This window comes from Ciconia boyciana, chromosome 3, assembly GCF_034638445.1.
Source record: "Ciconia boyciana chromosome 3, ASM3463844v1, whole genome shotgun sequence".
In the NCBI taxonomy this organism is placed as follows: domain Eukaryota; kingdom Metazoa; phylum Chordata; class Aves; order Ciconiiformes; family Ciconiidae; genus Ciconia; species Ciconia boyciana.
The window spans coordinates 112,410,209-112,433,207 of NC_132936.1; the positions used below are offsets into that span (position 1 = coordinate 112,410,209).

At 36.1% G+C, this 22,999-nt stretch overlaps 1 protein-coding gene across 18 annotated transcripts in view; it reads right to left on the reverse strand.

Moving 5' to 3' along the window:
• Positions 1 to 22,999, reverse strand: part of NRXN1 (neurexin 1) — a 728,334-nt gene that overhangs the window by 383,519 nt on the left and 321,816 nt on the right. For all 18 annotated transcript variants that reach the window (XM_072858477.1, XM_072858476.1, XM_072858472.1 and 15 more), the window contains one exon: positions 494 to 616. In XM_072858477.1, coding sequence (XP_072714578.1) covers positions 494 to 616 — 123 coding nt within the window. The remainder of the gene's footprint in view (positions 1 to 493; positions 617 to 22,999) is intronic.

Sequence of the window (22,999 nt, forward strand, 5' to 3'; positions counted from 1 at the left end):
ATGTTTTTTCTCCCATCCCAAATTCTATTTTAGTATTTGAGAAAAACCTGTTGCCTAACATTTAATTATTGAGGACAGCTGATGCAAGATTTAAAACACAATAGAATATCCTTCAAACATTTATGAAATTTTTTCTTAACAGCAATGGATTAGAGTTTAACCTTAGTATAAATTCAGTGTGTTGCTAAAAGCATTTTACTTGCCTTCTCATTAGTGATGTATCAAATGACTTCTCTCCAATTACTGTATAAAAACATTAATTTAAGTCAGCATGGAGGCTTTCATTAATTTCAATAGCAATGTTAGAGTAACATTAATATCAAGTGTAATAACACACTCATAGTAGCAGTATTTCAAGATGCATAACATGGAATTTTGGTCTTACCCAAGAAAAGAAAAAAGCATCTGTTGCTTTCAGATAAAGGCATTTTACTTCTGTCATTTTTTGTTTTGTGTTTCCCCCCAGTAACACGGAGTCACAATGCCACACTACCTGTCATGGCCTGCTGGTCATCCACCATTAACTTTAAACTTTTTCCTCGCCGAACCACACGCACTGTGTGCCACTCATTATCATTGAGGTTATAGCCAGCAAAAAGGGTTTCTGGACCTTTGCCTGTAGGATATGCCAAACAGTCATTATGCAATCTTTAAATCAGTTTACATGCGAACCTCACAGAGAGAGAGACAGACAGAGAGGCTGTCTGGGCAAATGTTAAAAGTCACATCAAGCAAGAAAATTACAAATTATAAGCAAACCTCCAAATATAGAGCTATGTTAAAACACTTCTACTGTATATTTAACTATATAAATGTATTGTATATGCACATTTAATGAACTGGGTTGTCATAAATAGGCACAGTCAACATGGATTTATTTATGCATTTTCCAGTCATGGAAGAAATGGGATTACTGCAGACAGAACTTCAGCATGTGTTTACAAGACTGCATTTTTGTTCCTTCATTAAAAATAGTTTGGGGGAAAGGTACAAGTAGTAAATGTGTGTGCATGTGTGTTATATGTTTCTTAATCTATGTCAGCTTCTCAGCCTATGTTTGTTTATTAGGACTTCTCAGAAGATCATCTATTTACCTTGTCATCCAGATGACTCGTTAATATTCAGATCCAGTACCTTCTGATGTTAGTGGACCTCCAAATCACACTTTCCTTTTTCATTTAATGGATACCTTTTTTTGTAATCTGCTATTTTTGTAAACAGTACAACAAACACTTCTGGAGCAAATATAATTCTATGTATAGCAAAATGTACTTGCAATAACTGAAGTATTCACAAATCTAGAAAAGAGGGTATCTTTAATACCTGGGAAAAAATCTCTCAGAAGAAAATTATTATGGAAATTTTCCCTTGCACTGTTGACCAAGATGAGAAAGAAAGAGAAAAATCCTAACTATGAACTATCATTGATATGAGTGGGTGATTGACCAAGCACTGAACCAATCCCTCAAAGCTTCTGTACTCAGACCTGAGTTATTGGACCTATGTGGTGACTGTCCAAAAGGTAAAGCTAACCTGCAATTAACAAATTACATTCTCGCAAGATAGAGACCTCCCTGGCCTGTTTTTCAGTTCCCATGGCATAATAAAGGCTGCTGATAACTGAGACACACATATAATAAAGTAACGTTTGACATGAATACGTTAGGGTTGCACTGAGTCAGACCATTACCTCCACTATGTCTTTTCAGGTGACTACATTGCATGTGTCAGCCTTCTTTTAAAAAGGGATACGCCACTGGCTCTGAAACTCTCCCACATTTCTTTTTGGATTCTTTTCCACCAGTGCAGGCTAACTGTGATGGAAGAGGTCTATTAATAAATGGGTATTATATGACATTGTCTAAAATCAAAGCCTCTCTGACTTCGGGACTGCACAGAGGGAAAAAGCCATTAATAGCCTGATGTAGCTGTTCGGCATATCGGACAGTTTTCATGTCAGACTTTTTCCATTTCCTATCAGCATTCTTTTAATTGCTGCTGGTTGATTGACCTGCTTTTATATGCAATCTTTGTTATTTTGAGCATGTCAAGGGATGGCCAGGTATAAAAATACTAGCTACAGCAAAGGCAGTGAGATTCTGGTAACATCATGTTGCTTCCTCTATGCCTCTGTATTGACACTAGGCTAGGAAAGGTGTGCAAACCCAGCAGAAAGAGATGTATATGCACTCACTGATGTCAACTACCTGAATTGTTCTGTTCCTTATGAGTTTACTTTCTTTGACAAGAGAAAGTCCAGTTTTGCATAAGCCTTAAGTGAATAATGTTCTCTTTGGATACAGTAATATAGATGCAGTGAATAATGGTCTTTAAGCAATTTCTATTATTCTATATTTTATTGGGGGCTTCAATTGAAGCAATTTCTAACTAGATTTGGGAGACAAGGGGTGGATTTACAAAAAATGCTTAAATGACAAGTAAAAATCTTAGTGAGAGTCAATAGGCTCGCCTAGAAATATTTTTCTGCCTCACTATTATTTTAAACTTGTTAGCCCTTCTTAATTTTAGTCCAACTCCTTTTTTTTTTTTTGCTTGTTTTTAATATTTTAAATAGTTGAACTACTTAGTCTCCCTTATTTCACAACAGATCTCTAAAAGACCTAAAAGCATATGCAATTTTAATTTGCTCTCACATTAACAACCCTCTGTAGTGTCCCATTCATGTAAAGGTGCCTCAGCGTGTATAAATATCAAATCCAACTTGGCTGCTCACATTCATACAGGCAAATATGTCTTTTATCTTTTAATGGTTAGGGACTTGTAAACTCTTCCTGTTGTAAAATTAAATGTATGTTTTCCTGCGTATTAGTCTATTTCCTTTGCAAGAGTACTCCAAGTAAAAAAATTAGGTCAGAACTATCTATGAGCTGCCTTTCTTCACAGTGCATGCAATCCAAAACTGGATTAAGGGGATCTGTAGTGAAAGGGCTATGAAAGGGACGAACCTGGGTATAACACACTATGGGAGCAACACATTGAAAGCAGTCCTGGCCTTGCAGAAACTAGCTACCTTGCATGGAAAAGAGGCTTTTCTTTCCTGAAGCCGATCTCTAACAGAGAAGAGGGGGGTTTGCTTTGTCATAGAGAGTACAAGGAACTACAAAATAGTGTCCAGTGTACCCAGTGTCCAGGTATTGTATAGGTACCAGTCACATTATGTTGCATCTCTGCAAAGTAGCATAGTTTTCCATGGCAGTTGGAGAGGTGGATGGGGAAGGATAGATGCCCACCATTCCTGTAGAGAAGGTAGTACTTGGGCTGCGTACTGGCCAAGAAGATGCTTTTGCATATAAAAGTAGCAAATGTGCTTGTGAGCAGTGTACTTAGGACAAAATTTTCTAAATGCTCAAACACAGAAACATGTAGTCCTTGATAGCACACAAGAGTACAAGGACTGCAGAAGGAAGCTCTTAACATATCTTGTTAAATGGCATTGGCCAACCTCAAACATAGTTTATATTAGTACTTTCCTCACTGACTTTCAAATATATTGACCTGAAATTAATTTAAACATCTGTCCTGGTTTATAGTGCTTTAATTTATAGCGAATCTGCTATAAATCTCAATCTACTCAGTTATTGGCTCTCCAGTCTTATTCTGAGTTTACACTGATCCGATTCCACTTCATTCAAATCATGCCAGCAGAAAGTGCTGTTGTATTTAAATAAGAATTGGCATATTGCCATTTTTTGGGGGGGTGGGCTTTTTTTTACCCTCTTTTCTTTAAAAACATTAAATATCTGCCATGAGAAGAAAAGCAAGAGCCCTAATTTAAAAAAAAAAAAAAAAGGGGGGTGGGGTGGATTTTTTTTCCTGTTTTCTATGGACTGATACTACCTTTCCAACCTTATGTCCCTCCATTCCTATGTCCCATGCTGTCCTTCCCCTGGAACTCATTTGTCTCTTTCTAGACAGGGACACAGTTAATTTGCTTCACTTACCCAGCACTCACTCACTTTCTGAGCTACTGATTATCTCGGACACTAATACCTTAATCATAAACCTTTCCTTTCAGAGACAGGCTGTAACCTGCAAAAAAACCACTAAGTATCCCCTCTTGCTTAAGTATGAAATTTATTATCAAAGTCTATATATTCAGCTCTTTTCCTATTTTAAAGGTTTAAATAACTACTAGATTTTATGCATCCCTAGTGTGAATGGATAGTACCAAATAAAGAAGTATAGGCATTTTTATGGCTCCCACAATTTACTCATAGTCTATCATGCCAGTAAAATCTGCACATCCATTTAAAAGCAGATAATTGCTTGTACAACCATCTTTTACATGGGAAAATACAGACAGTGCGGCCAGCCAACAGAGGTAAAAATCTCGATGATGCAATTCATTATGAACTAGGACATACAAATGTAAAGTCTTAAACTTCCTAAGTTATACCTTTACTTAGGCACCCAAAGTTGAGCTTACTTTGTTTTCAGCACCTCAACTAGAACTTAACTGCCTTTGGTGCTTTTTAAGGTTAAAGGAAAAAAGTATGAACCTCCAAAAGAAAAATCTCATTTTCAGTGTGCTGAATATTATAAATGTTCTCTGGAGATTCCTATTCTCTTTACTATCTTGTAAGGAGCCTGTTCAGCCTAATTCAAGTGCTGAAAATTTGCTGAATTCAAATGAGTCTGTTAATGGATGGTGACACGCATACTTACTTTTTCTCTTATAGGTATCTATCCTCTTGTACGTAAATTGGGAGTTCTTTTAACAGAACATCATAAAAACAAACTGGTCACTTTGAAACAAGATACTAGCTTTTGGCACTGTACCAAAACACTTTCAAAACTAGTTGTCTGAACCAAACACAGGAATTATTACTGGCTCTTACAATGCCATCCACCACCACCAAGGCACATACCAAGATGCTACCCAGACTTGCTTGGAGCATTCAATTCTGTGATCAAAAGTAGATATCAAAAATGAAGTATTGAAAGAAAGACAAAGTAAATGGAGACTAGCAAGGGAGACCGGATGGTTCAATGAGTGCTAAACTAACCTATAGAACCCAAGTTAGTTACAGGCAAAGCAATACTATCTATTTATTCGTCAGTATAAGAAATGTCAGTGGTTTCAGCCTAGTTTGCTAACCGATAACTATGCATACTACAGCAATCAAGATCAGGTGGCATTTCCCATTTGAAATTTGAGAGAATAAGTGGACAAAAGGACAAAACCCTGAGATCACTCCAGTTAATAGAGAATAGTGCTTTGAGGTCAGGGATGCCAGGATTTCAGATGGAGTCTTACAGCTAAGATAATATATACATAGCAAGCTGAATTGTAAAGTAAAGACAGCTGAGTTGCTCTGAGAGACACCCAAAAGTGTTATTGTAAATACCTGATGCAGAACCAGACAACTCTGTGCCATCTCATTCATCCTGCTTTCCAGGGTAAATCTAGCATGCCTGTAATCTAGGCTTCTGTTCCAGCAAGCAGCCACTCTCACAGCCACTAAGCAAACCTTGTGAGGCATCTATATTATACACCAGTCTGCAGCACAAAATGTTCAGAAAAGATTCCTCCAGAACTAGATGCAGAAACACAAGACAAATAGGGGAAGGCATCGTAAACTTCATTATCCTGTCTATGGTGGTTAGCTGCAGAAACAATTCTGGTCTTCCGAATCACTCATTTGCAAACTTGAATTTAAGAAGTCAATTATTATAGTGAATCAAGCGTATTTTAAATGACTGCATCTGCATCATCCTGAAATTCCCTGACTATGCATGTTTCTTACTAATAGAAAAACTTAGTTGCCTTTTAAAGATCAATGATGTGTATCAGTTTATCATTTAAAGCTAATTCATAAATTAACTTGAGAAAGACTTATTGCAGGTCAAAGAAATTTTGTCAACTGTATTTTCTTCCTAACAGACTCATACAGAAAATTCCACAAGAACAGCACATTCACTGAATCGTATATCAAGCAAAACGTATCAGTCTGCATTGCTTGATCAAAATGTTCCAGCCCACAATAGCTTTATTATAGACAAAATTGCTTTTGGCAATTTAGGTAAAGTATTGGCAGTTTAGGGTATTTTTATTACTTTTTAAAACAAAACCTGACATTTCAGAAATTAAAATGAAGGAGATTACAGTTGCTAATAACATTCATTAGCCTTCATTTCAGCTGTAGAATAGATTTGCTCATATTATTTTGAGTAACAGAAATATAAAATTAAATCTGTTTCTGTACATGCACTCATATAGAAATGCAGAAAGCTAAACAAGGTACTTTTGAAAATTCTACTGGCTTCCTCTACATGACCAAACTACAAACGGACTGCATTTAATATTGATCTGGTTCACTGGTAAGGAAAACCAGCATACATAATGAATGCACTGGAGAAGAAAAATCCATAGAGGGATATGAAAAACAACCAATCCAGGAATCAAGCACTATATGCAGGTCTGAGGACACAAAGTTTTCTATAGTCATTCGCCTGTTTCTTTTCTCTCTCTTCTGTGAGCTTGCTTCCCCTGCCCATGGCCTGAGCTGCTCAGTATTCCCCCTCTCCCAACTTTGTCTACCTTTTGCCTTAAGCAAGCTATTTAAGTTGGGGTGTGATAGCACACCTGCACCTCCATTTATTTCTTTAAAGCTGTGAGATATTAACTGTTGGTGGCACATAAGTATCTAAATAGACCCAGTGGATCAAGGTGGGAGGGCAGAACATAGACAGATCTATTGGACTAAATTAAATCTGAGGAGTCTTGGTGTCTGCCAAGAAAGGTACCGATGATAAACTACGGTCTTGTGAAAGCCTATTCTCTACAAACAGAACAAGGACCACTACTGAATTTTACCAAGATGGAGAAAGAAAGAAGCATTAGAAAGTAGTAAACTTTTGTGTTGTAAGTCTTGGCCTCTAGACTTTCCTGCCACATCAAAGTATACATAGAACACATACATGTGCTCTCAAACTCAGAAGTGAGCTTTGCTGGTTAATAATTGGGTCTATCTTAAGTTGAACCGTATTTCCTGAAAAAATGGTTTTGAAATTGCAATTACAACTATACTTGAACTCAGAGTACATGAGAGGATAAAACTGATTTTGTTACTGCATTATGAAATGTCTAACCCAGCTCAGAGATATTTCTCAACACATTACTTAAAACATTTATTGTTAGGAATCAGCTGCATTTTAATTTAGTTTTGTAAGTCATATATGCAAGCAAATGAAATACAACCAGCCCTAAGGACATGTAACTTTCCTTCTTCTTGGAAATAATGAAAGAAAAGTATCTTTTAAAAGCTAAAACCAGAAGTCAGATAGATCCCTGTATTTTTAATAAGAGTGCAGTTTCTCTTTTGTACCGTTCTCTAAGGATCATGACTATCAGAAAATGTGCTAAAGGTACTAAAGGTTTTATGAATCCACCCCAAGGCCCTGAACTAAAGCACAGCAAAGTCAATGAGCTTGAAAAATATGGCTGTTGCTTTTTCAGCTCACTGCTGAACATTTTCAGGCAAATTTTCAGAAATTATGTTGAACTTGACAAGTCACTTTGTTGTAGGTAAGGTGAGCGTGAACTTTCAATACATGGCAATTCTATGCTCATTTAAAGCAAGCTTCAGTGCAAGATTATTTACTTTGTATTTACTGCAGGTAGAAAAACGTGCACTTGCAAAGATCATGCAGCATTACAAACACCCTGTAAAGTCATATCCTGCCTTGAATCATGCTAAATTTTTTAAAGTGTGCCCAAATCCTAGGACTCTGAATTGGGATTCAGCAGATTCACTTCCACAAACTACTTGTGTGACTTTTAGTAAATCTTAATTTGTTTTTACCTTAGTTTGATATGGCTGCTATAATGAAAAATCCCAAGAATTTTAAGCTGAATACATTTAAGCATTTCATTTTGATTAAGTGTTTACTTAATCACTTAACACAAACACTTCAAAGTCAACATCTTCAACTTCGTTCTACCTAAGCTCCTGCAGTACATCAGGAAAGCAGCTATTTCACAAGCCTGCTATCCCATTTTCTCAGCCAGCTGCCCGGTTCCCAGAACACTCCTGTAGCCAAGCCTGAGAAAGATCACAGAACGATGACAGTAAGGGAAGCCAGCTGGAAAGTCTGGCCACCAAGGAGAGGAAGGACTTGAAGAACCTGGACTGAATCACTGCAGCAACTCACCTAGTCACATACTGAGGCTGAATAACACACGGAAAAAAAAACCAGTCAATTCGGCTTGATAACTGAAATAATTTGTTTGCTTGTTTGTTTAAAGGATAATCCACTATAAGCTAGTGTATTGCACAAGGAAGAATAAAATGGGAAATTTTAATTCATTTATGACACTGAAATTTTCCCATGCAGAATGCTTGTATTACAGACAGCTTTCTTATGCTGAAAATTTGTTTAAATGAAAAATTCCTTTTAACTCCTATTTAAAAAAAACTTTGTAAAACTGGTAGAGGAAAGAATGGCTAATTCATCTGGAGTTATTGGTGTTTGCTTTTTTTTCTCCTATAACAGGAATAGGATTGAAAATCATAAGAACTGACTTGGCAACTCCTGTATAAAATAGTACCAAGGCGAACATGAAACTCCAACTTCAAGCAATACTGGAATTAAATTTTTTAAAAGTAAATATTCATTGTTCTGATATGACTTTAATGGCATCCAGGATGTCCAATATTAATTAATTCTGTGTAAATTCAGAGTTCTGTCAATAGTACGGATTTGTGAGGTGTGGGCTTAAACTAAGGGGAAAAAAGTGATCCTAAGATGAGTTCATTTTCTGCTTTCCCAAGAAGAGTTAGATTTTTACCTCAGCAGACTTATTATTCTTGTCTTGACTACCCAAACCCTACAAAACACACAGACAGAAACACATACATTCCCTGTCCTGGATTCCTAGAAACAGCGAGAATATTCCTCTAAGCTTTCAAAGAAATGGAGAGTGATACACCTGGCAATCTCCTTTTCCTTAGGCATCATCTCTACAAGTTGCTATTCAAATACAGTGCCTCAGCTTCCAGAGGAACTTTGCTGTCTCCTCTAAACCCAAGAGATCTGGAGGAATTCTGACTTAAAAGAAGGATTTCACCATGAGACGTCTATCTAAATGACTTTGATAATCTGGACCTTAATCACTGATCTGCAAATCACTGTCAATCAGCTAATAAATACAAAGAAGACTGAGATATACAGCTGCTACAGGGAACAGGCGTGTAGTCACCTATAGCAGATCTCTAAGTGTACCCTGATGGTGCAGGGTGCAGGGTACACCCTTTTAGGAGTCTGAAGAACCTGTGCTACTGTTTTCTACTGCTAAGTCTGCCCTCTTTCTTTCCACTTAAACCCAGTGAAGGAAAAATAACCTAAATTACAGTGAGTTTTGCAGAAAAAGTTGGTACACACTTGATCTTTTTTTTTCCTGAGAGAATTGGAATATTTGTTGTACTTTTGTTACATTATAACTGACAACTGGAAAGAAGCAGAAACAGCTTTGATCACAAGTTAGCCTTTCTGACTTTGATATTGACTGTGCTCATTTATATCAAACCACAGCTGTCAAAACTCTGAAGTACATTTAAAAATATAAGTAAGCACAACTTAAGTATGCTTCTCCATAATTTACTTTTTTATAAAAAAACATTACCTTTATGTTTAGGCAAAAAATGAACATAGAAAAAAACCACTTAAATATTTCACTTTACCCTTATATCTTGCACATTGTGCTTAAGAATAAGCAGATTGGTAACTAGTTGGCACAGAAAGGAAAAGAATTTGGACTGTGACTTTATTTTAAGAATAAGCTCCTCTTAATTTACAGGTGTCTTCATCCCAAGGCACAGTTATAAAATACATAACAACTAAATCTCACACTCATATCCTTTTTTTTTTTTTTTAATGAAAACACTGAATTATAACATTTTGCCTAGTTACAGGTAAAGAGAATAATGTTTACAGATCTGTGATTGCTGATTATTATTTAAATGTTTTAAAATATTTTTATACTCATCATGGATTGAAAGGCACAATTTCTTGACACTGCTTATTCTTGGATGCTTCTACGTAGACAGGAGTCAAGCAAGGAGCACTAAATTAAGTATTCAGATTATTTTCAAAAATTACGAATAGATGAATACAAAGTGATCCCTGTTCTATAAACAGCCTCCGCTGACTTTGATGGGTATGGGATTAGTCTCTGATTTTTTCCGATTTACACAATAGACGACCTATGAGGCCTACACTTATTTTCCTGTATATTCCTAAACTATTTCACAGAATACTTGCAATACCATGCTTTTTCTGATGTATGTATTTCTTCATCACTATGTCACGTCATTCTTGCTCCTAGTTTATCCTTGTAAAGTTTCGTCACTACAGCGTAATAGTTCATTATTACTTTTAGACCTTTTCAACTTCTGAAGAGCCACCAGTTCAGCTGCACCAGATTTCATCCCGAACTTAAGATTCCTGATGTTCTCAATGATACGGGCCACAGGGCAGAGCACTCGGCATATTAACAGTAGCAGGGTCATATAAAGTGAATACGTATCTTAAGATTTCAATGCTTTAGTACTATTTAAAAAGGGTAAACCATACACATTAACAGTTGTTTGAATCTTTCTTACAAAGAACATTTCTTTTAAAGGAAAAAGACTGTGAATTTTTCAGACTGAAATTGTAGACAACATTGTAAATATTCTCCAAATGTTTCTTTCAATTTTGAGGTAGGTCTGATATTCCTTATCTGCAAGAAACCAGTTTGAATACTGATTATCAGGGAACCTATAAAAATAGCATTTTTTTCAGACATATCTTTTCAGGATTCATGAGCCTAAAATAAGATTTATAAAATTACTACATACTTATTCCAGTAAAGATTTTGTTGGCAACAAAAGTACTCAACTGTCTTAGATACCATCTATGTTTGAGACAGTTTGCATAAGTTTAATATGGCATTTTATTAAAGGTAAATTTTCAGCAACTCTTCCAGCTTGTTCATGTGATTTCTTACCCAAAAAACCAATGTGTGTTACTTTTCTGCAAACAAGGCCTTTTTCTGCATTCTGTATCAAACTTTTCACACTACATTTCTGCTGCTTCTAAACCTATTACTTTCCCAGACACATATTTATGGTGGCTAAATGAAGCTGAAGCTAACTGTGACACCTGCAATAGTGAGTTTAGTTTTGCTTTTTCATTGTTCACTTGCAACTTCTTGAGAATTTCATTTTGCAATTATGGCTGCTCAAGCATTTACATGCTAACAATATGTACTGTCAAGCACCTTTTGCTATCTGTTATTTCCAGGTTGGTGCTTGCTCTGTCTCCTTGCATGCCTGTATAAAACTAAAACAGCATGACTTTTAAAATTGAGTAGATGGAAAGGATTTCAACATTGAGAGAATCTCTCAAATGCTCTTTTGCCATTTGTTATCTCTTAAGGATTGTGTTCAGTGTCAGTGAATGACAATTTTGTGATTGAAAAAACCAAGTAAGCTTCTTGACAAAAGTTCCTACTTGCACTTTCTTAAGGTGCACTCCGTATCTTGGTTTATGTAATTTTAGGAAATCAAGAATCTACGTTGTAGTCTTTTCTAGCTAGTGCTGCTCTTATTCATAGCTGATTAGCTTGTCAACTGACTTCCTAAGTGTCTTCTATGACGTGCAAAACACTAGCTGGAGATGCAAGAATACTTCTTCCCCTGAGAGCTCGTGGTGTACATCTACTTTATTGCCTTTTAATGAACAGTGTACTTGCTTTCAAGGTGCTGAAATGTTACACAGCAAAAACTGCATGGACAATTCAAAGTATAGCAGTAATCCCAACACAAATTCAACAGGTAATTTTCACCTATACTCAACAACTATAGTGCTTAAATTTTTGTAAAACTAGAATTCCTTAGATAGTAGTGAGCATATTATCTGTGCTTGTTATTCTTCATTTCTGATCTGATTTCCACACATCACATGTAAACAGTCCCTGGCACGTGAGTGAAAGATGGAATTGTCGACTTACCTATTTGGTCTTTCTTTTCCAGACAGATTTTACTATTAGTGAGAAAAGACTTAATGTGCAGACACAGAGAGGAACTTTTAACTAATGAAATGTTATTTCTACATACATGCACTTCACTCCTTGGAGGAAAACCTCACAGAATATAAAATGAATGAGAAATAATACAAACAAATTAGTATAAGCTACATTAACCACAGCTTCCTCTTTTCTTTAATAGCTTTTTCTCATTCCATGTCTCGGTCTTCATCTCTGTCTTGTTGCTTCAGTACTGCCTAGACAAATAACTGCTGAAGAATTCTTTGCACACTTCCCAAAGGGGACTGCATCTCAGAAAGCCAACTTTATCTTGATGTCTCAACTCAACAGAGTAATATCTCCTTTGAAGTGACTTGTCTGATGGATTGAGGCCTAGAAATCAGCTGGAAGGGAGCATAAGTTAACCTCTTGACATGTCATCCAAAAATGAAATGTGCTTGGATGGAAATTTTAACAACTACCTGAATATAATTCATTAAAATCATTGTCAAGAAGAGATAATAAGGAAGCAGTTATATGGTTCCAGTAATAAGCTACTGAGTGCTTAAAATGTTATGATAGATGTTTCATGCATTTTAATAGACACAAATGCAAAATGTGCTGGATACAGAGTAAGTGTTTTTAATATAAGAAACTGCTCATCAGTGACATGCACTGGGTAGATGTTTTTAACATTATTAGCTCTTCAAAAAAAGCACACTGAAAAATGAATTACTGTTGGAGAATAACATTGTAGCTAAGTGCTTGCTAGACTTCTTCATCAAGATTGAACTTATGAAATGATGACTTGCTGCAGAGAAGTGAAGCAATGATAAAATAGCCCTCCTTTTTGAAACAGTCATACAGCTAAAACTAATACATACTCATACAATATTTTCTGCAGATGCAGTAAAGGAGGGGCCATCAAAATGCCACAGATGGCTCAGAGACCAGGTTCTGTGAACTTGTATTTATGCAAATAGGTAGAGAACTCTAATTCTGCATTAGAGTGCTACATATGGAAAAGACAGACAAAGGCTTTACACCCATGTACTGTTCACTACTGTCTATAATCAGATCCCACTGATCTTAATGCTTAAGGAGTAAGATAATTGCTTAGCAGGGATTTATTCCAGAGTTCCAGCACTACAAATGTATAAATGTATCCAAATAATCGTAATTTAATCAAAATTTTAGTTTGGTACACCTTTTTTTTTTTCATTCTTTCTTTGACTGAAGAAGAAGAGGTAGTCAAGCTTTCCCTAAGCAGCTTGGTTCTCCTAATCACACCAAACCGAGAAATAGGATCTGATCTGACTCTCACTGAAGTTGGTTGCACTTTTTTTATAATGTAGAAGTGTTCTATTCACAATATCTATTAATATGAGAGGGACAGACAGAAACTTGGCAATTCACCTCAACATTTGTTAGACCTATTGCAACGCTCACTGGCTATGTTAGTAAGAACCAGACATTCCATTCAAATTTCCCTCTCTCTGATTCTGTATTTCCCCTCTCCTTATCTTTTACTCACGTATATCCATTTCATTAAAAAAACCCCCAAACACTTGTTATATGAATTCTTTACAAGTATATATTAGGACAGAACGATGGCTGTGAGTATGTGATGTGTTGATCAGAAAAGCAGCATCTACCTGCAGAGAGATGGCAATTTGTTTGGTTTTCCTTGAAAAGTTCTGGAGATAAGCACAGCAGCATTGATTCAGTAAGGCACCATATTCAGAAAAAGTCCTATGCATGTTCTTAGTATACTTAAATGCTTTTTGAACTAAACTATTAACGGTTTTAGTACCTTTTTAGACAGATTTATTTGGAAAAACCACTAAGTTTCTACCACCTGAAAAAAACTCTTCAAACTGTAATCCTGTAATAGAAAGACTGCAGTATTTCTCCACAGCACTTTCATTTATAAGCACTTCTAAATGTTTTCCACAAAAGTATTAACAAATGAACACCACAACACCATTATTTCTTAGAAACTGAGAGTCCTAAGAAAGAAATAAGGAATAATGTGAAAAGCAAATAAAGGTATTTATACATGAAGCCTGATAGTATTTCCAATCTGAGTATAAATTTAGAAGCATTATCAACTGAGCAGTGCTGAGTTACTGTTATTTTTCCTTAATACTGAATGATAACAATGATTTTGTTTTTAAAGAGCTACAGACCAAAATTTCTTGCCAGGAAACTCTTGGTACTTAGTAAAAAAAATTATTCACAATGCTTAGTATATATGAAATACCCAAATTAATTAATGGCTTATCCTAATTTGACTTGTTTTATCAGTTAACTAAGAATGGATTTTTCTGAGAATTTATTGAAATATTGGCTTGTGTCATCTGCTGCCATCTGTGTGGTAATACTCTAATTTTCATAGAATGTGATTACAAAGTTTAGAATGACTGTATACAAGCCAGCTGATAATAGATTTATATGTTACTTTCACTGGCAATTTCCTGTTTGCTCTGAATACAGAGTATAAAGTAGTGATAAAATGATTAGGAAAAGAAGCTGCAAAATAAGAGGAGAAATGGTGCATAGGACAAAAGCTGCTATACTGAATGTTACATCTGAGTTCTGTCTTGTCTTGCACTCTGCCTTTGACGATGATCAGCAATTGGTGTTTAGAAAGGAAAAGAACAATATTAAGGGACTTTCTCCTAACTATTTGCTGCCAGCTTCTAGCAGCTAGTAGTTTACAGACTTTTTGAGTTAAGGCTGCATCTAATTCATCAACTTTATTACCAATGGCAAAGTTTTGTTCCATTAAAAAAAAAAAATCTGTTTGGGAACATAAGGGTGGCCTTGCCAGGTGAGACCAGAAGTCCAGCTAGCCCCGCACTGTGCTTTCAACAGCAGCTAAGAAAAGCAGGGCAACTGTATAGTAATTACTACTCTAACTCAGTCACTGCTTCCAGTGACTAACATATTAGGGACTACCAGAGCTACAGAAACTGCCTTATCACAAGAAGTCCTTGATGTATTTCAATTTCATACTACTTATTAACTTCTTGACGCTTCTTATGCCTGTATAATCATATCTTCATAAAAATATACTCATATTCTCTCAGGTATCTTTTTTTTTTCTAGCTTGCCTAGCTTCTCCATGTAGGAAAGCCAATGCATAGTTGGAATCCTCCCTGTTGCAGTGCACTGTATTTTTCTTATTTAAGTTCATCATGAGGAACAGGAACTAAAAACACATGCAGGATTCAAGATGTGGATAAACAATGACTGCACAATAGCATAATGTTGTTTTCTGTTCTGGTCTTACTTCCTTTCCCCATAGCTTCTAACGTCCTTTGGGATTTCTGGTCACTTCCAAGCACTGAATTGTTTTACAAGAGCTATTTACAATGGCTGTACAATTTCTTCAGCTCAGTGCTAACAGACTCCATTGCTGTACTTGCAAAATTAAGGTTACTTTTTCTAGTACGAATTACTTTGTATACATCAATATTTAAATCCACCTACCATTTTACTATCCAGTCATTCAGCATTTTGAAACCCTTCAGAAAACACTCAGATGCAGCATTTAATTTGATTTTCCTAAATCATCTCATTGCATCTGCAAATCCTATCATCTCAGTGTTCCTCCTCTTCTCTCAATCATTTATGAATATGTCAGTAGACATTCCTGTGGCACTAGTTGGTAGCAGAGCTTTACTGTGAAATGACTGCCATTGCAGCCCAGTTCACTAATATGAATGATGATACATTAGCTTATATATAGTCTTCTGCAGAATAAAATAGTATTCAATTGCTTTGCTACTACTGATCAGAACATCGCTCCTCAATATCCCCACAAGATTAGATTGTAATACCCACTTTCTGTCATGAAAAAAATTGTGAGCATAGTTTAAATCACCAGTCCTGAAATGCGATTAAGTCATCTTGCTTCTCAAAAACTGAGAAAAACATAAAAGTAAAATAAGATAAATTTAGGATCTGCTATACATTAAAAACTTACTTTCTACTGCTTCTTCCCATTAAAATAGTAAAAAGGCCTAATCTACTTCTTCTGAAAAGTCCTTTTATGAAAGATCTGATAGGACCAGTATGAGCTAGAAACACACAATTCCCTTGCATATAAATCAGGATTTAATAATTCAAGATAATCTGTTCTTATAGATCTAGCACATCCTGTAGGCTGCTTTGTTCCTATTGGTAAAATGAGAGGTAACATGCTTGCAGCAATCTTTGCTTTCCTATCCTCCAGGAGTCCTCTTGTCATATTTAGTATTTTGGACAATCTCCTGCTCCCCACTCCCCTTTAAGAGTCAGGCTGAAGGTTCAGAGGGAACAGCTTCAGTCAACTCCAGACCATGCCCTTGGGCTCTGCTGGTAACACCTGGGCAGCATATCAATGCTCAGAGCTAGCTGATATATACCCACACCATGGCCCTGACTCATATAGCCCCATATATACACTAAATTGAAAACTATCTATACCTGGCCTTGTAAAATTGAACTACACACTGAAACATCACAACTGGAAAGTCTACTACCTTTCAGCAATCTTAAAGAAGTTTCTGAAAACATTTATGTGGTAGTGCCAAAAAAGCAAGTCTTTATCTGAATGTATACCTAATGATTTTTTCACCACCAATTAGGGCAACTATCCTTATTGTATACATTTTCAAATTCACTTAAATAACCATATGTTTAAGCCTTTATAGTTGCCTTTTTTACTGTGTTTGGCTGTTGCAGAGCACACCACTGTGCCTTGAGAAAGCCACAGATATACTACTATTATATATTCAGATATATTACTATTATATATTTGATTACTGAGGCTCCTGTTCAATCAGTTATATCTTTAGAGTACCATAAATAGAATGTGGGACTTAAAAAGATAAAAATAAATGGATGAAAAAGTGAAAAGAAAGGAAAGAAGTATACACACAAAAAAAGAAAAACATCTGTTTTCTAGTAAGAGAACTTGGAATGATATTTTAATGACAGTCTGCCAGAAGACTAATGGCAATTTTCCCCTCTGCTAGCTAAGAAAAAGCAAACACAGATGAGGTTTTATAAGCAGCAAGTAGAATGCAGGCACAGAAATAAACTCTATTGCTGTCCTTCATGTAGGCTGGAAGCACTGATAGACCAAAGCCTTCAATCCCCAGTAGCTGACCTTGAAAAATGTCAGTAGGGAGAAAGTAAATATGATAGACCCTTAAAAGGTCAGGCAGCAAATCTAAAGCACTTTTTTCACTTTAATAAAAGTTTGAGCTTTTGTTTGGTGTGTTAATATGATAATTCCCTCCCACACCCCAGCTAAGGAGGTTCAGGACTGAGTTAGAGGGGAACTTATGGATGCCTCACCACTGACATTGACAAATTATACATGTGCAACACTCTTCTCAAGATTTCTTTATAATTAGCTAGTTGATTCAAATTTTCATATGTCCTTTATTAGTTCAAGTTTCTAATTTTTTTTCTCTTAATAGCTACAACTGGATAAGGAAGGGGTAAAAATGGCTGCCTTTTAGATAACTTCAGTATTTCCCTGCAAGATTTCTGTGTTTACCAAAGTATACTTTTTAGCTGAGAAATCAGTATATTGCAAGGCTGATTTTTTTTTTAATCACCCATTAAGGGAGAGAGCTCACACTCAGAAGTCCAATACACCTTCACTGTTGGCTTGAGAGAGGATTCCTCTCTCAAGCCAAACTACATCCATATGAAATGTCACAAAAAGCCACAACAAAAAACAGACTGCAAATCTTTGTTAACCTAGGTGAATGGTCAAAAAGCAAAGTATCCCTTCAGCTGGCATCTCCTAATATGTATCCTCTTCTTGATACTCAATGGCTTTTCCTCAAGCTTGAAACTGGCTAAAACTGGGCCTCAGATATTTCCTAGATTCAACTTACAGCTTGTTTTATGAGCCAAATTTGAGAGAGGAGGAAAATAGTTATGATGTATATAACTGAAGATGTAGACATTTACCCAGAAACCCTTCCAACATGTCCCTTCAGATATCTGAAATATCTCTTCCTTAACTGATATAGATTAAGCATTCCACATCTCAAGAAGTGATGTTTCTGCCTTTCTGTCAATAACGTGTTTTTCCAGGATGTTTTTGCTTAGATGTACACCAGATGAATTCACTTTGGGACAGCATAAGTCTGCATTGCTGAAAAAAGCAATCCACTCTCTACCAGAGGTTGTTTTCCTACTGTCTCCACACCATTCCTGTCTCCCCCCCGTCCTGTTTTATTCTACAGCAGGTGTCCGTATGTGTCATGTGATAAAACTGCTCAGAAAACTGCAGAAAGTTAAAATTAACAATTTTATTAACGGGTCACTTCTTTGGTCAAATTCACCACATGGACGCTTGAACATTTGTGCTGGCAGCAAAGCAATAGGCAATGCAAGAGCAGGACCAGCAGACAGGAAGAGGATTAGAAAAACACAACTTTAAAGTAAATGACAAACTTTTTAAGAATTATTTTTAAGGCACAGATGAAATTCTGCAGCACAAACCCCAAAGAATGGTATACAGAGCATTTGAAAAGTGGTCAGCAATGTCCCCACTGGTTCCCTTCCCATTCTCAGCTAAGTCACTCCTACCATTCAAGGAGTACAGATGACTTTTTCAGAAATATTTTTGAGTGTTAACACCTATCAGCATCTTGGAAAAGCCTACTGCATATTCATGACTTTTCATAAAAAAAGTCAAGTCATAGACCTTGCCCTAGGTGCTCCCAAGGAGCAGAAGCAGGTTACAAGTGAGGGGAAACAGCTATTACTTTTCTCCAGAGCAGGTGGGCAAGTAGACTGCAGGAAGAAGTGAACGACTTTGCTATCACACCTCCAGTAAGCCAATTTATATGACAGGCTTACATGGCATAACCCTGTACAGCAACACTTCATCCTATATTTACAGAGAACTAAGAATCAGAAGGATCTCTCTTAACCGGTTTCTGTAGCTGTACAGCATAAATTATGGGCTGTCCCTTAACTACTTTAGTCCTCTTCACTACCCTTATATAGGCTATTTTGCTTTCAAACATGAACTTTTTTTCCTAGCCTAGCTGTTTTCAACTTCACAACAGAGTGCCTGAAACATAGATACAGGATGGTGTTAGTGCAGCTTCAGGACTATAGACTCCAGTGAGACAGGCTCCGAGTTAAGAAGCAGTTTTCCTTTTTTATATGTCTTTCAACCTGTTTCCTTTGATTAGATTCCCATGATGGTTCTAATTAGCAACTAGTAGATCGTAATCAGAATTTGGTTGAAAATGGCCACGTATGTTTGCAGTTTTGTTGCACAGCAGCAGATCCTGTTTTTCAGGAAATCATGTGAAAAGGGGCCTTTAAAGTGATATTGCTGAACGAGAAGGAATCCAATGACCCCATGTTCTAAATCTGCAAAGTATAACCAAAGCTTTAAAAGAATTATTTCTAATTTTTTCAAACTTTACACCCCAAACAGAGGGGAGTCCCTGACTGAACTTGCAGTGAAAGTACCCTGCTGATTTGCTATATGTCCTCTATGGTAAAGCTCTTTTGCATATTTTTAGCAGGCTGTCAGCCATACTGAATGAGAAAAAGATCAAAGCCACCTCAACAATTCATAAGCACTGTGTTAGAAAACAAGCCAAATAAAAAATCTTACATTTTGGGGGAGCTACAATCTTGTATCATTGTAATGATTTTCTACTGCCAACAACAACAAAAAAGGAGCAAATAATATATTCTATTCATTCTTTTCACCAGATAGTGAGAAGTTAATACATGGAAATGTATTAGTGATTTGCTCATCGCAGTAGATTTTGCAATATCCATAAGAGCACAGCTGAAGACTCTGGACTTTTGCAACAAAATGCATTTTTACAAGCAGTAGCTTTCAAAAGGATGTATAGTCTTCCCTTACGCTTTCCTGCTGCTTAAAATCTATTTGCAAACTGTAAATATCCTGTAATTGAACACCATTGTTGGTTCTTCAATACATATAATTCTCTTGTTATTTACCAATAATCTGACATAGCTCCTTGTCATGCTCTGGATTTGTAGGACACCCTGACAAGAAAAAAAATGCTTCAGCAACAGATGTTACATATTCCAAACAGAATAATTTAATCATCTGTAATGTGCACATCTGCAGAAAAGCAAAGTTTTAAAAGGATGTACGCACAAAACAAGGAAAAGAGATTAAGGATTATGGGGAAAAACAGAGAAATTAAATTGAGTGAGAAAACAAAATGAGAGAAAAAAATAAAGGTTACAGAGAATGGATGAAGAACTAGGTAAACACAGAAGGAGGGGTGCACCTAAGTACAAGTGAAAGAGCACTTCACTGGAAGGATAAAACAGAAAAGCCTCAAAGTCCAGGAAATTGTTCCTAATTTGGAAATGTGGACACCCAGCTAGGAAAGCCATTTGATACATTTCCTGGAGAACAGTATACATGTATACTGCCACAGTACTCTCTGCTTCCTAACATTCTGCAATTCTTATTCATTTCTTATGAGAGTCCTACATTAGAGTATAACTGAATTCAGTGGGATTACTCAATGAATTATTGCCTGCAGAAGCAAAACTGTGTACCAGAGAACTGACCTAAATCACTCCCGCACCATGTGCCACTAGTTGAGCAATCTTTCACAGCAGCATTCAAAAAAAGTATTATCCTGTATCTTTTCATTTTGAACAAAAGTATCAGATTCAGAAATGACAGCCAGCTATTTACCAGTTAACGGTTAACATTATTATTTGCATAATGTACCAATTAATAAAAATCCTATAGTCCTACTTTGCTGACTCATATAAAATTTAAACTATTTTTCAGAAATGGTAGCAATGCAAAAAAACTCAGAAAAGATGAAATAACATGTAAGATCGCAAATGCTTGTGAAAAAAGTATACTGTACATAAAACCCAGGTGCCTCTAGAGTTACAGGTACCCAGAAATTTTCAGATGCTAGTGTTTTGGAAGCATTAAAACTGGGAAAAAAAGAGGATTTAAATTAAGTCAAGATAGTAGCCCTTAGCGTTGCAGCAGTGAAAAATATGGAAATATACCACACGTGTATTCATTCACAAGTCATTCAAAAACTGTTATCGATCTGCCATGTAAATTTTGTGGGATGAAGTTCTGTCTCTAAGAAATACTAGGGGAAAAATCCTATTCAATTTAATAGGATTCACTGATGTTTACAATTTATACTTTACAGTCTGCAAGTAAAAGGTAACAGCTACTTCCCTCTCTGAAAGGGAAAAAATGTATTTTTTATTTTATTTTTTTTAGCATTTTTCCTCAGGCAATTTTTAAGGATTAGCTCATCAGTTTTGTATATAAAGTACAAGCAATCAAATTACAGTTCTTTTTACAGGACTACTAGTGCCAAGAAATGCTGCACATTCCTGTTATTTGAACCAACATCGTTCACCTCAGTTTTATTTTACAATGAATTCCTCACTCTATGGAAACTAATACTGAAACCATAGTAGCCATTTCTGTTCATAACATAAGTTTTCCCTTTTATCCTGATGTCAGCCTCAACATTGACCTAAATGTACCTGCAGTTTAAAAGGATCATTTATTTCACTGCCTGACAGACAATTTTGTTTTGTAACCTTGCAGGTCTGAAGAGCACAATGAAGTGATTTAAGGATGTACAAAACCAACATTTCAGCAATGGTATTTTCTGATTGACATGAGGCAGAATTTCTAGTGGTGTAAGGTTTTATAAAGATACCAATCTTCTAACCTAGCACAAAATAAAAATAGTTTGAATTTAGTATGCCACTCAGTTCCATAAAAATGGCATGAAGTGAACAGTCTCCATAATATTGTTAATGAGACACAAGCTCGATAGTGACCTGACATGTGATTAACATTTTGAAATTTTAAAAAAGTTTGTATTTCAAACAAGGAAGACCACAAAATGCCATCTCTTCTGCAACACAGGACATTAGCCAAAGGTGAAGGCATGACAAAGCATAGAACAAATTGCTACCAAAATCTCAGCTCTGACCAGCCAACAGTTGGTCATTTGATCTGCAGTGAGCAGAAGACAGGTTTCAGTCTGCACTCAAGGGAAAACAGGAAGAGGAGGTGCAATATTTTATTCACTAGATCTGTAATTCACTGTAGGAAATAAGGTGCTTACATTCACATACTCCTCCTCTTCTCTCAAGCAAAACACCACTTTTTGTTTGGTTTTGGTTTTACATTTTCTTTAAAGCTGTCTCTTCAAATTCAAACCAGATAGCTTCATCCTGACCTTAACTCTGTTACTAGTCTAGCTATACTACGTAGTATTTCAGTACCAACAGTGAAATTATATTAAGATGACTAATTTCTAAGCAACAGAAATGGGAAAATCTGAAAAAAGTTTCTCAAACATGAAAACCAGATTTACTTCTATCAGCATAAAATGAGGATTGATATACATCCAGCTCTCAGTAGGCCCAAAAAGATAGGCACTGAACTATTATACTGTTCAGCAAATTAAGATTCAAGTTCTGGATGCTGTTGCTTTGAAACGAATTGTGTGTGCTCCACTAAAATCCATTATATTGTCTAATAAGCAAGCATCTTCTAAGGACCGTTTAGAGCAGTAATTCTTCATAATCTAAAAATTAAAACACAGAAATTGCTCATGAAACGTTATCTGGTTGTTGAAAAACTACAGCGAGTGCTGATAAGAAAGCATTGTAGTACTTACCATACCGAAAGCTCACAAAAATCTGTTCAGTACACAAGCACCAAAGGGAGATGGAACTAATCATGAAAGTTCATTTCTAATAACAAAAAGGCTATAAGCAAACTGTAAAGAAAAATACCTTATGAGTATTTGATACCAAGGATATTTTGTACAGAGGTTATGCTGCATCTGTATGAGACCAAGAAGAACTCATAACTGCTAATTCAATTCAGTACATATACTTCTCCTGTTTACAATCCTCTAATTGGAGGCTTATTACTTACTC